The sequence below is a fragment of the Uranotaenia lowii genome, chromosome 3 (assembly GCF_029784155.1).
Source record: "Uranotaenia lowii strain MFRU-FL chromosome 3, ASM2978415v1, whole genome shotgun sequence".
In the NCBI taxonomy this organism is placed as follows: Eukaryota; Metazoa; Arthropoda; class Insecta; order Diptera; family Culicidae; genus Uranotaenia; species Uranotaenia lowii.
In genome coordinates this window covers 116,200,308-116,213,892 of record NC_073693.1, presented here as the reverse complement: position 1 = coordinate 116,213,892, position 13,585 = coordinate 116,200,308, and the positions used below count along the sequence as shown (strand labels likewise).

Genomic DNA, 13,585 nt, shown 5'->3' with positions numbered 1-13,585 from the left:
AGCGATTTTGCCAGCTTTGCGTGCGAGTAGCTCGGATTTTCGCGATGCGCGAACAAAATATTGATACGCTGCTCTTCTTCCTTGAACAGCATTTTGACTACTGAAGAGTGAGTTCCAAAAGCAAAAAAGGAGCAACATTCCACACACACACACACACACACACACACACACACACACACACACACACACACACACACACACACACACACACACACACACACACACACACACACACACACACACACACACACACACACATACACACACACACACACACACACTCACACACACACACACACACACACACACTCACACACACACACACACACACACACACACACACACACACACACACACACACACACACACACACACACACACACACACACACACACACACACACACACACACACACACACACACACACACACACACACACACACAGACACACACACACACAGACACACACACACACACACACACACACACACACACACACACACACACACACACACACACACACACACACACACACACACACACACACACACACACACACACACACACACACAAACACACACACACACACACACACACACACACACACACACACACACACACACACACACACACACACACACACACACACACACACACACACACACACACACACACACACCTTCAAAATGAGGGGGGTATCACCCTTTATCTTGTATGATTTTTTTTTTTGAGAAATCGAATGAAGGCTATTTGAGCCACCGTACGCATCGTAAAATAGAGTTATGGTTGTTTTACCCTTAATTGTCCTTCATTTTTAGTATATTTCGTGAGAAGCATGGTAAATGGGTCTCATTTTCTTCTAAATTTTGAAGTCCAAACATGCTTTTTTCTTAATTAATTGAAAATTTATGGAAATTGAGGGTAAAACGGCAAAACCGCAAGTTTCAACTCAAACGACAAATTTGTTCGTTTTGGCAGCCAGGGATCTGGATCTCGAGCCTGAGTTGAACTACAACTTCGTTGTCACCAAAAAGCAGTAGTGAAAGATTTAAGAGTGTAAGTAGCAAAAGACTGACCATACGCTGCGAAGGAATTCTTCAGAAATATATAATTCAACAATTTCAATGAGATTACATTTATTTATTTTTTGCATTGTTAAATCTACCGTGTTAGTGTTCTAAAGTCTACCCGAGTGCTCGTTAGTGTTTCAAAATAGATCATCCAGCAGGTCCTGTTCCGAATTGGATAGGTAATCGTCGTTAGACGTTGTTTTCGAAACGATACGCTCCGATTTCGACGGTTTGATCCTGTGGGATGACTTATGGTGTCCATACGGTGGCCACTGGGCTGTAAGATGAACTGGCCGGTAGTGATTCCGATCTCGGCCAGCAGGGCAGTACAGTGATGCGTAGGCGCCAGACGGTATGGCCGTTGGAACCGTGACCAGCGATACGATTGGAACCGTTTCGGTGACGGTGATCGTTTCGACCGTTCCGTAGATTTCGGTGCTGGTGACTGTTAGGGTTGGAGTGGGGCCGATTATCAGGTTGGTTGTCAGTTCCGTTCTGTACTCGGTACACGTTTTTGGTCGCAGGGTCGAGTAATGGTAAACATCATAGTCCTCCTCTGATGAATCGTGATGGTTGACGGTTTTGGTGATCCATTTAGTTATAGTGGAAGTAACGGTTTGGGTATCGGTCTCGGTTTCAGTCACGTATGTCGTTGAAGGATCCAGGGTCACGACATTTTCCGCAGCAGTCGTCGAGGTGACTTTCAGGCAGATTGTTTCAATGTCGGTGAGTGTTTTTGTTAAAGTTTTTGTGTGTTTCTTGATATATTTGGTTTTTGTGTGTGTGGTCGTTTCTGTGGCGTATTCCGTTTCGTAAATGATTGAGGTGGGACCTGTTGCTGTTTCCGTAACTGTTTCTGTGACGTGTTCATCAACGTATGTAACGGAAGGTTCAAGTTGATAGATAACGGTATTGGTGGCCCAAACGGAATCAGTATAAGTCGTTGCGTAGTGTTTTTTGGTTTTCGTCTTGGTCTTGGTGGTTGACGAGAGGGTGATGAAATCGGTTTCCGTTTTCCAATCTGTTACCGGACCCAGCGTCAGGATATCGGTGGCCACAGTTTCATAGACAGGAACCGTTGTGGTGCAAATTGTGCTCGGCCTTGGTAGGGTACTGATCGTTATGGTGTTGTAGCATCCACATTTGGGATCGTATGAAACGCGGGCAACCGGACTGTCTAGGGTTGCATTGGCCACTGTTATGAGCAGGCAGATGGAAAAGATGCCCTATTATATAAATAAAAATCAATTAAAAATTCATTGTTATTCGAACGCTTACACGCTTGGATATTTTATTTTAACTATAAAAATTATTACCATAGATTTAAATTAAAAAGTGGTTGAAACTCGATTATTATAGGGTTATTACTGTTAGAGAAGGTTTCATCATTGTTGTGTTTGCATATTTTTTTTTGCTAAGAGTGTATACAAATGTTTACGAGCTTATTTTTTAGAGTGTATACAAATGTTTACAAGCTTTAAAATTTTAAAAGAGGTGTTTGATAAAAGTTCTCTTGGAACGGTGTAAATTGTTTTTTTTCCGGAGATTTTTCGATTTTTTTTAAAAATGAGAAATTTCTTACCTTTACGAAATCACCTCACATCAACATTAAAATTTTCCTTCAACACTCTTTAAGAACAGTTCTTATATTAAGGCTTGTTCTGTAAGTGAACAGTTCAGAAAATTCAAAAATCAACTCGTGTTCATTCGGAAGTCCATGGACAATGAATCGGGGCTAGGTTATGTATATTCATTTGGCAGACAGCGGGCCTTCGTGAGCATATAAGTAGGACGATAACCTTCGTTTATTGCGTGGTCATGGATGATGAAACCTACGCCAAGGCAGACTTCAGACAGCTTCCTGGACAAGAATATTTTACGGCAACCGAAAGGGAAAAGGTGGTAGACATTTTCAAGCATTTTAAGCTATTAGGGTTTGCCGAGAAGTATCTCGTTTGGCAAGCTATCTGTAGGGGGACTGTTTTGTTAAAATATATTCAACTTTAATAATCAGGCGTACAGAGTCTGTAAACTGAAGTGTTATTGAAGCTTTTAGCAAAGTTATAAATATTAAGATTTTGGAAGCTGTTGAATGCCCATATCAGGTAGATAAAATGTCTCTAAAGGGTGATACGGTCAAAATTTTGTCAATATCAACTTGACGTATTTCTTTCAATTTTGCATTTAAAAAACCTGAACATCCCTCATTTTGAAGGTGTGTGTGTCTAGAATGTTGCTCCTATTTTGATTTTGGAATTCACTCTTCAGTTGTCAAAATGCTGTCCAAGTAAGAAGAGCATCGAATCAAAACATTGCTCACGCATCGCGAAAATCCGAGCTACTCGCACGCAAAGCTGGCAAAATCGCTAAAAGTTGCCAAATCAACCGTTACAAATGTAATTAAAGTGTTTGGGGAACGTTTTTCGACAGCCAGGAAGTCTGGATCGGAGGGAAATCGAAAACCGGAAGCCGCTGAGACAACAAAGAGAGTTGCCGGTAGTTTCAACCCTAACCTCTCTCTCCGAGATGCCGCAAATAAGCTGGGTGTATAGTCTACAACCGTACATCGAGCCAAAAAACGAGCCGGACTATCGACTTACAAGAAGGTAGTGACTCCAAATCGCGGTGATAAACAAAATACGACGGCCAAAGCGCGATCCCGGAGGCTGTACCCGACGATGCTGACAAAGTTTGACTGCGTAGTAATGGACGACGAAACCCACGTCAAAACCGACTTCAAGCAGCTTCCGGGACAGGAGTTTTATACGGCAAAAGGAAGGGGAAAGGTAGCAGATATTTTCTAGCACATGAAACTGTCAAAGTTTGCGAAGAAATATCTGGTTTGGCAAGCCATCTGTACCTGTGACTTGAAAAGCAGCATTTTCATAGCTTCCGGGACTGTCAACCAAGAAATTTACGTGAAAGAGTGTTTGAATAAACGTCTGCTGCCTTTCCTGAAGAAACACGGTTGTTCCGTACTGTTTTGGCCGGATTTGGCTTCTTGCCATTACGGTAAAAAGGCCATGGAGTGGTACGCTGCCAAAAATGTGCAGGTAGTTCCCAAGGACAAGAACCCTCCCAACACGCTAAATGAGAAATACTGGGCTATTGTCAAGCGGAACCTAAAGAAGACCAAAAAAACTGCTAAGGACGAGCATCAGTTCAAGGCAAACTGGCTTTTTGCGGCAAAGAAAGTGGACAAGGTGGCTGTACAAAATCTGATGGCAGCCCGATCAGAAGAGCATATCAGAATCGTTACTCAAACCTATCTCAGCAAGATATTTATATCTGATACAGTTTTAGTTTTGAAATGAGATTTGTTGTTTATTTTTTTCTAAAACATAATTATATCTACTTTTGATGAAAACAATTTTTCAAACGTACTTTTTTAAGCTTTAAGACGAAATTAATCGATTACCTATATGAATGAAAATAATTATTTTTGAGGCATCTTTTCATTTCTATTTTCAAAGCTTAAGTATTTATATTGATTCTAGTACCTTATCAGTGCTAGTACTATAATCAATCTGTATACTCTTATTTAGAAGTATGAGTCGAATAGAAATACTGGGCAGTACTGTTGTTTTCTCTGTTTTGATCTGCCTGCATGCTTTAAAAGCTGCTATTGGATTTTTGGAACCTTCATTTTAGTAGGTACTTCTAGTATTTCTTCTCAAATCCTGATAATCCTATTCCAATTCATTCTAATTTCAATGCAACAGGTAAACTTTCAATGTCTTCCATTCATCTAAACGACACTCGAAGTCGACTGCCTGCCCGTCCGCACGCATCCCTTTTAAAATTCCAATAGTCCGATTCCATTTCTTCAAGTAAACGTATAGAAATTCCTATTGTCCAGTTTGAATCCACACAAACGGCTGCCTGATTCCCGTGCGCACGCTTTCCTTTGAGAATTCCAATAGTCCGATCCCGATCGGGCCGATCCTTCAAAATTCCAATACGTCAGGTACACTTATATGAATTCCCATTGGCCAATTTTATGGAACCCATACGGCTGCCTGTGTTTGCGCGCTTTCCCTGAACCAGCAGCCGGGATCGAGCTATTCAGGATCAATACGAAAATAAACACCCACCTTCTATGAAGCTCAGGTAGAGTAGTAAGCAAGGACACACAGCTGGCGGGATGGGATGGAAATGGAAAAATGATGAGTTCGATTCTCATCTCTTATCACCATCTTTTTTTTGCATACAAGTCCTATAAGATTTTTTGTTTATATATCCTATCTGGATGAGTTATAATTTTGTTGAAATTATAACAACGGCTGATATGAATTAGTTATGGTTGCATGGACTTTTTGATATAATTTGAGATATTTTAACATCCTACGAGTACTAAATTATAACTCATCCAGATAGGAAAAAAATGAATATCAAAATATCTCATCTTGATATAATTTAGTTTTTTTCTTCTGATCGGGAGGGGTTAAGTATAAGGCCCGGCAATTCGGATTTGGAAAAGCGGAAGCCTAACTGAATATTTTTTCTGAATTTTATACCAATTAAACTTGAAAAAGAAATTTAATTTGATTTTTAAATAAACGATTTCACCGATTTACACGCGTTTTCCCTTGACCAAATTTTGACCGTATCACACTTTATTAAAAATATAGACAAGGCATATATTTTTTTAAAGTTTCTTTTATTGAAACATCTAATCTACGCTCTTATAACAATCTTACAATTAAAGAGCTTAGTATTGATCTGATAAAAATATGATATTAACAAAATACTACCATGAAATAAGGCTATATAGTCATGACGTATGCTAAACATCAGTTTTTACCATTTTAAATCAAAATTTGCGCAAACATTACAAGTGGAACTGAAATAAAGCTGAAAAAATATGCGCATTTAGCCCGCCCGGTTTCGGAAATCGGCTATTTTGACTACTTTTATTATAAAATCATTTTCTCAAAATCTGTAAAAGATTTTAACAGAAAAATTGCGCTTACATATGTAAAACAGATATCCACTCATGTGCATATAGTTTTCAGACTCCTATCTTGTGGAATATGGGAGAAAATGAGTATTCTCCTTAGTATGCGCATTAAGCCCGCCTCTCCCCTACCAAGGTTACCGAAATCACAGAAAAATCTATATTTTCAAAGAATTGTGAGCAAATTTCACAGAATCTGTTTCACCGAACACAGCATTTTCGAAATAATCACAGAATTTACAGTTTTTATAAGTTTTTTTTACGTTATTTCAAAATTATTATTTTTGTTGTCTATGAAAATTTTGAATTTGAAACTTTGGATTGGATAAATATTATCGATTTCTTGAACCAAAATGTAAAAAACACCCAATTTGTCATGATTTTCTCAAGAAATTGTTAGGAATAGCACCATAGAAATCCATCACAGAATTTTTAAGCAAAATCACAGAAAGTCATAATATTTTTTTTTATAAATTCACAGAATTTAGTTTGACAACCTTGGTCTGTACCTGCGACTTGAGAGATGGATTTCTTGATTTCCTTTCCCTGTGTTCATATTATATCTTTTAAGAAAAATTAACCTTTTCAAACCTCATTATTTTTCCTGAAAAATTCACAGAAGCTTAGTTTTATGATTTTAAACAATTTTTGATGCACGAAAAACATTATTGTTGAGGAAAACAATTGCGTGACATTTTTTTAAAATTGCATAACCGCAGGGGCTAAGAAACAGTCCAATTTTAACATTATTATAAACATTTTAAGACTGTATTTGCATTTAACCTCTTTAAATAGATTTCCCAAATAACTGAAATTAGTTTTTTCGAAGCATACTCGATAACCTTACTATTAAATCGAAGTTTTATTAAAACTTATAAAATTTTGAAATACAGAAATTTTAACTTTAATACAATTTACTCAAAACCGGATAAAAAACTTGTTTGAATCAAAACACAATAAAATGATGAATAAACCTTCATTTTTTATTTTAAAAAAACCGACAGCTAAGAGAATCTTGAAAACGTGGAAAAAATGTAAATGAACCTATTTTTTGAAACAATATCATTTTGAAAGCATCAGAAATCCTAGTTCATGGCGTTTTTCTATCTAAAAAAACTTTTGGCAGTAAGATCTGAAAGTTTCAACCATTCTGCATTGATCTTTGAAGAAATTATGATCCTAAGTGAGATAGAAGAGATGAAATATAAACTTCGTCAAAAGGCGTATAAATATGAACAATATTTACTTTTCGTAAAAGTGGAAGTATCTCAGTTATTTGTATAATAATTTTAACAAGATTTGGGAAGCTATGTAGCCACGAGTAAGTTATAAAATTTTCAAAATTTAAGAAAATCATTATTGAAGTGTAAAGTGCTGAAAGTCATGTTCCTAAGCCCCTGTGGTTATGCAATTTTTCAAGTTTGTTCAAAATTGTTCCTCAACGATAATGTTTTGCGTTCAACAAAAGTTGTTTAAAATCATAAAACTAAGCTTCTTTCAATTTTTCAGTTAAAAAATGTTAAATTTTCCTAGAAGATATGCATGCATTTCAATTTTAGTGTTTCTACATCTACACTGGATTCTTTTTTTAAACGATTGTTGTGTTCGTGCAAAAAAGGAAATCGTTTAAAAAAAGTTCGAAACAACCGGGCAAAATTCATCGCTCATTTTGAGTAAAGTGGCCAACTTGGACTGTAAATCGATCATTCCCAACCAGGAAGACCATTCTAAGGTGATTTGAGTGAAACTGGGAAGCTCAAAGATTTATTTTGAATTGCTTTGTTTTGGGTTTTATGCCAAGGTTGTTCCGGAACTTCCGGAACAACGTCCGAATCATTTTACCACCGAAGAGTGGTTTAGACAAAAAGCACGAATGCGTAGAACCTGTTTTTGACATGTTGAAAAATCGTCTTATTTCGAGAAAATCGTTTAAAAAAAGTCGTTTAAAATAAAACCGTGTAAAATAAGATCGTTAAAAAAAAAGAATCCAGTGTATATAAATAACGCTGTATTCGCGACAAAAATGTCAAAATACATTCTTATATGTAAAGGGGGGGCATACTTAGGGGGGCAATCTCTTTTTGGGAAATCTTTGATTCAAACATTTATCAGCTTAAATATGCAATAATTACATTCAAAGTTAACAAAATCTGAATAAATTAAAATATTACGTTTGAGGAAAACAAGCAAACAGTTATTTTAAATTATCATAAAAAAATTAACAGCTCTACGGAGAATTTATAAATCCACTTAAATGAAGATGTTTTCTTAAAATTTACTCCTGGTGCATACAGAATTGCTAACAGAAGTTATTTAAATTTTTAATAAAATTTAAAGTTATTTTAAACATCGAATTGTACATTAGTTAAGTGTATGTTTGATAATCAAAATATAAGTCTTAAAAATTTACAATTCCATGTCATTAGTAGATAATCGGGATACTTGAACCCATGTTCTTGTTTCCATCATATTTTTTTTTTGGAAAATTTTTCATTTTTTTTACGTGACAATTGTTGGATTAATGTAAATTACTAGCTGATTCGATGTGCTTTGCTACAATTTCTAAAAATAAAGTATTTTATAATTTTTTTTGTGTTATGTTTTTAATCAAAATGGTATGAAGACTTTTCTCTCCTTCTTATGTACTCATTGGAAGAAGGGTCTCAAAAAATAATAGAACCATTCTCGTGCCATAGTCCTTTTTAATGAGAATTTTGGATCCATTTCTTATATAAGTTCTCTAGTTGCCCAAAAAATGCTTGAAGCTTCCCTCCTCCATTCCTAAATCCCCAATGGTGGAGTTTCAAATGATCGTTAAACCATTTTTCGTTTCACATGCTATCCCATGCCAAATTTGGTTCCATTTGTTTGATAAGCTCTCAAGTTAAGCAAAAATTGTAAAGGAGCTCCTTTCCCTGTCCTATCTTTTCAGTGGAAACAGGGTGAGGTACCAAATATCGATACAAGCTTCTTGTGTTCTTGTATACAAGACTGAGTCGATTTGGGGTCATTTTTGAATTCCTTATTGAAGAATTTTTAAGAAACGTTTGTTAACTGCTTGGTTTGTATGGGAAAGTTGAATATTTTGTTCTGAAAAATCAACATCACTTTTATTTCTTCTTTTTGGTTCCTTCCGTGGAACCGAATCTGCTTATGGTTTTTGTGCCAATTTATAAATTTTTTAAAGGAAAATTTTCTTTAAAAAATTTGGAAATTAGCACAAAAACCACAAGCATAAGACTCGGCCTTACAAAAGCAACAAAAATTAAGTTGATTTTCAGCACAAAATATTCAACTTCCCCATACAAACCTAAAAGTTCAAATGTACTTATATAAACGTTCCTTAAAAATTCTGCAAAAAATCATGGATGAGTTTTGAACTGAAACGAAGTTCTTAGACCAAAGATATTCAAAAATTACCCCAAATCGACTCAGTCTATTGCATACCCTTCCATGCCAAACTTGGTTTCATTTGCTTGAATTGTTTTTGAGATAAATATTTATTTAATATCGTATGAGAGCCTCACTCTTCTTTTCCTAGTTTCCGAATGAAAGAAGGCAGGGGTCTCAAATAATCATAGAAATTTTTCTCGTATTCCATTAGCTTGTACAGTTTTCGAGTTATGTAAAAAATTATACAGGAGTTCCTTTTCCTCTTATTATCTCCCCAATGTAAGGGGAGAAAGGTATAGGTTCGGGGATACATTTATCGTACATTTCCTCGATTTGATCTTAAGTTATGCAAAGCCCCCTCTATTTCCTCGTATTTCTTCATTGGAAGGAAAAAAGGGTCTCGAAAAATCATAAAAATATTTCTCACACCCCAATTCCCCTCTTGCCAAATCTGGTTCCATTTGTTTAGATTAGTTCTCCAGTTATGTAAAAATTAGTAAAGGAGCCCCCCTTCCCTCTTCCTATCTTCCCACTGGAAGGAGGGATATGTGCCAAGAATTCTTTGAACCATTTCTCGTACACTTAAACCATATCTTGCCAAATTTAGTTCCATTCGCCTGATAAGTTTTTGCGTTATGTAAAATATTGTAAGAGAGGCCCCTTCCTACTTTCCTACTGGAAAGACGGAGGGGTCTCAAATAACCATAAAAATAATTTTCACCCAGCCTCACCAAGAAGAAAGGCGCCAGAGAATAAAAACAACTTTACAGATTCACCGGCCGTTTTCGGAAAATTTACTTAGTCCCAGAAAGTAGGATTTTTGCCAAAATCTTTTAAAGATATCACCTCATCTCGACGTTCCATGCATAAAAATACAAATTACGATTATCCCTATTTTCTTTGATTCCCACTCCCCCTTATGTGATTTAAGAAATTTCAAAATTGATTTTTGAAAAAAAAAATTGTTACAAAATACCACCAGCTTTTGATGTTATATGCATTTAACACCAAACTTTAAATTTGAATAGTTTCGAATTGATTTGGTACCGTAAAACGGGGTAAGATGGATCACTGTTTTTTTTTAATATTTTCCGATTATTTTTTCTGTTAAGGGGAATGTGGCATTAGACTGAGTCGATTTGGGGTCATTTTTGAATTTCTCAAACCCTGGGGTCTTAAAAGCTTCGTCTTGGTCCAAAACTCATCCACGATTTTTTGCAGAATTTTGAAGTAACGTTTACATGAGTAAATTTGAACTTTTAGGTTTGTATGGGAAAATTGAATATTTTGTACTGAAAAATCAACATCGTTTTTATTTCTTTTGTGGAGCCGAGCCAGCTGATGGTTTCTGTGCCAATTTATAAAATTGCTAAGGAAAATTTTCCGTTGAACAACTTTGTCGAAGACCTTAACTTCGTATCTTTTTAGACAAAAAAGTTATCAGCAGCTTAATAGGGGTATGTCTTTTCGCATTGATAAACATGAAATTCAATTGACATCACTGCAGGGTGCCTATCGAGATATTGCATGATTACTTTCCATGCTATACTTCGCGAGGCTCCAGCAGTGATGTCAATTTATTTAATGGTTCATCAATGCCAAAAGACATTACCCTGTTAAACAGCTTATAACTTTTTTGCCTAATGAGATACAAAGTTAAGGTTTTCGACAAAGTTGTTCAACGGAAAATTTCCCTTAGGAATTTTATAAATTGGCACAAAAACCATCAGCTGGCTCGGCTCCACAAAAGAAATAAAAACGATGTTGATTTTTCAGTACAAAATATTCAATTTTCCCATACAAACCTAAAAGTTCAAATTTACTCATGTAAACGTTACTTCAAAATTCTGCAAAAAATCGTGGATGAGTTTTGGACCAAGACGAAGCTTTTGAGACCCCAGGGTTTGAGAAATTCAAAAATGACCCCAAATCGACTCAGTCTAATGTGGCATGTTTCATATTTTTTAACCAGTACTGGACTCTTGTGAACGTAAAACATGGTTGCAGAAATTCATTAGACCACTTTAAATTTGATTTAAAAATCGAATTCGTCTTTGTTTAGAATTTGATAGTTTGGGGTTATAAAGATCAGTCTTTATTTTCACAATTTTAACGAGTTTTCTTGATCATAAAGGATACAAAGGATAGTATCTACAAATGCAAGATTATCAATTGCCAAGGCAGCTCGGAACAAACTCAAATGATATAAAATTAATCATGAAATTCTACAAAATTTAACACAACACTTTTGGTGGCTCAAAGATACTAAATTTGTAACTTTTGGTCCAGTGAATTCTGTGATATACAATGGTTAATTTCGGTGTTTTTTGGTTTAGATTTCTTCCCGGTCAAAAAAAAACAACATCGCGGTCCTTAATGTGTTAAGTCAACAATTAAAATTGGAAGATTGACAATGATGCTGCATAAATTAAGGGGCTAAATTTTTTAACATTACTTATTAAATTTTAACTACAAAAACAAATGGAATTTTGCCTTCATTCAATACCCTAGGCCCTCGCACTATTCCCCTTTAATTTTTTCCTTCAAACTTTACCATTTGATAAGGTTTCTAGCCTTTTGTCCTAGACTGGGTTACTCTTGAAAATTTCCCTATTTTTTTAAATATCAAAAATATACCTCAACATACAACAAAAACTACACCAAAACTATACATTTACTTAGGAAAAAGTTTATCTCTCACATTAATCAACGTGCTGGTGCTTTTAAACGCTTTGATTTCATCAGGAAGAGTGTTTGTTTCTGAACCTCCGACAAAATTGATATTTCGTGATTTTGAAATTACTTTTTTTCCTTACATTTGAAATTTGAAAAACGTTTTTTTGCAATTTGAAATTCAACTTATAGGTTTTTAAACGTAGAAAAAAAGTTTAGAGATATTTTTACTTCAGACTTAGTTATTGATGATTATGTGGAAAGCTTCAGGTTGATCAAAGTTACCTCGGTGATCAATGTTACCCCGTTTTACAGTACCCCCTTTGGCAATTTTAGGGTAAAAACCCGAAACTTAGAGCACTTTGAAACACTCCTAAATCAGGTCTGATTAAACTGAAATTTTGCGCAGGTCAGTTTTTTGGGCCAATCCACAAAACGTAAATAGTAGGTTATCAAAATTCGATCATGAAATTTTTCCCATACATCTATCGCCAGCCTAATCAGATTTTAATGTGATTCATTCATATGCGCGCCTTTTTCACTTGAGAATCATAAAAAAATCGGCATGAAACACTCCGTTCACATTTCAAATCATATCCCAAGCATCCAGTTCTTACATCCCTTTATCAAAAATTAATCTCTACTTATGTCGAAACAGATAATCTGTTGTACCTTTTTGCCGTTGAATGGGTACTTCGAAATTTGCTTCCCAACTGATTATGGATTCCCCAATTATGGAAACAGTAGACCGGTTCAGTTTGGATGCTGATGTTATCGCAAACAACTGTTTGAACTTCGTTAGGAGCGCGGCATATTTCGTGATAAAATACCTTAAATCGGTTTTTGGCCCGGTCCACGCCGGATAATCTTGTTAGCATATCTGCGGCTTACTTACCAGCAGGGCGTCCATCGTGAGGTACACTTGAGCAACGCGATACATCCGTCGCGATCGTAAAAATACAACTGAAAACGCCCAGAAAAACCAACACCCGATGGAGGCAAAAGGCTTCAGAAGTGCCGGGAAATATTCTCGGCAGAAGTGAAAGGTTTAGCTGGACACCCAAATGGGGCCCATTTCAATGAAGAAAGAAGAAATGGACACGGTTTTAAGGTTACCGCAGCCGCATTTTTGGACGATTGAACTTTGACTAAAATGTTGCCTTGACCCGATCGATCCAGCTTGCAGAATTGATTGGATTATTCGTGCGCTTTGTTTCAAAGATTCAACTTTTTTCGTTTAATACTCGAATACATTCGATCTCTAACAGCAGCTAATATATTTTTATCATGTTTTTGTTTCTTCGAAACTTGCATTCTCAAACATCATCCAACTCTTATTTCCATATTCTCAAATTTTTATTTTAACATTTCTTTCTATTCTCTTGTGAACAAATTAAAATTATCGTTTTGTGATTCGCTCATTTTCTCATTTTGTGATTGACTCATTTCTTCGTTTTTTCTCATTTTCTCATTTTCTCATTTTCTCATTTTC

The 13,585-nt window shown here is 35.8% G+C and overlaps 1 protein-coding gene across 1 annotated transcript; it reads right to left on the bottom strand.

Moving 5' to 3' along the window:
• Positions 1–1,144: 1,144 nt before the first annotated feature.
• LOC129758074 (mucin-2-like) lies at positions 1,145–13,110 on the bottom strand. Its single transcript, XM_055755506.1, has 2 exons — positions 12,989–13,110; positions 1,145–2,296 (listed from the first exon to the last, which is right to left on the bottom strand). The coding sequence occupies exons 1-2, from the start codon at positions 13,031–13,033 to the stop codon at positions 1,208–1,210; spliced, it is 1,134 nt and encodes a 377-aa protein (XP_055611481.1). The 5' UTR covers positions 13,034–13,110; the 3' UTR covers positions 1,145–1,207.
• Between the last annotated feature and the right edge of the window lie 475 nt (positions 13,111–13,585).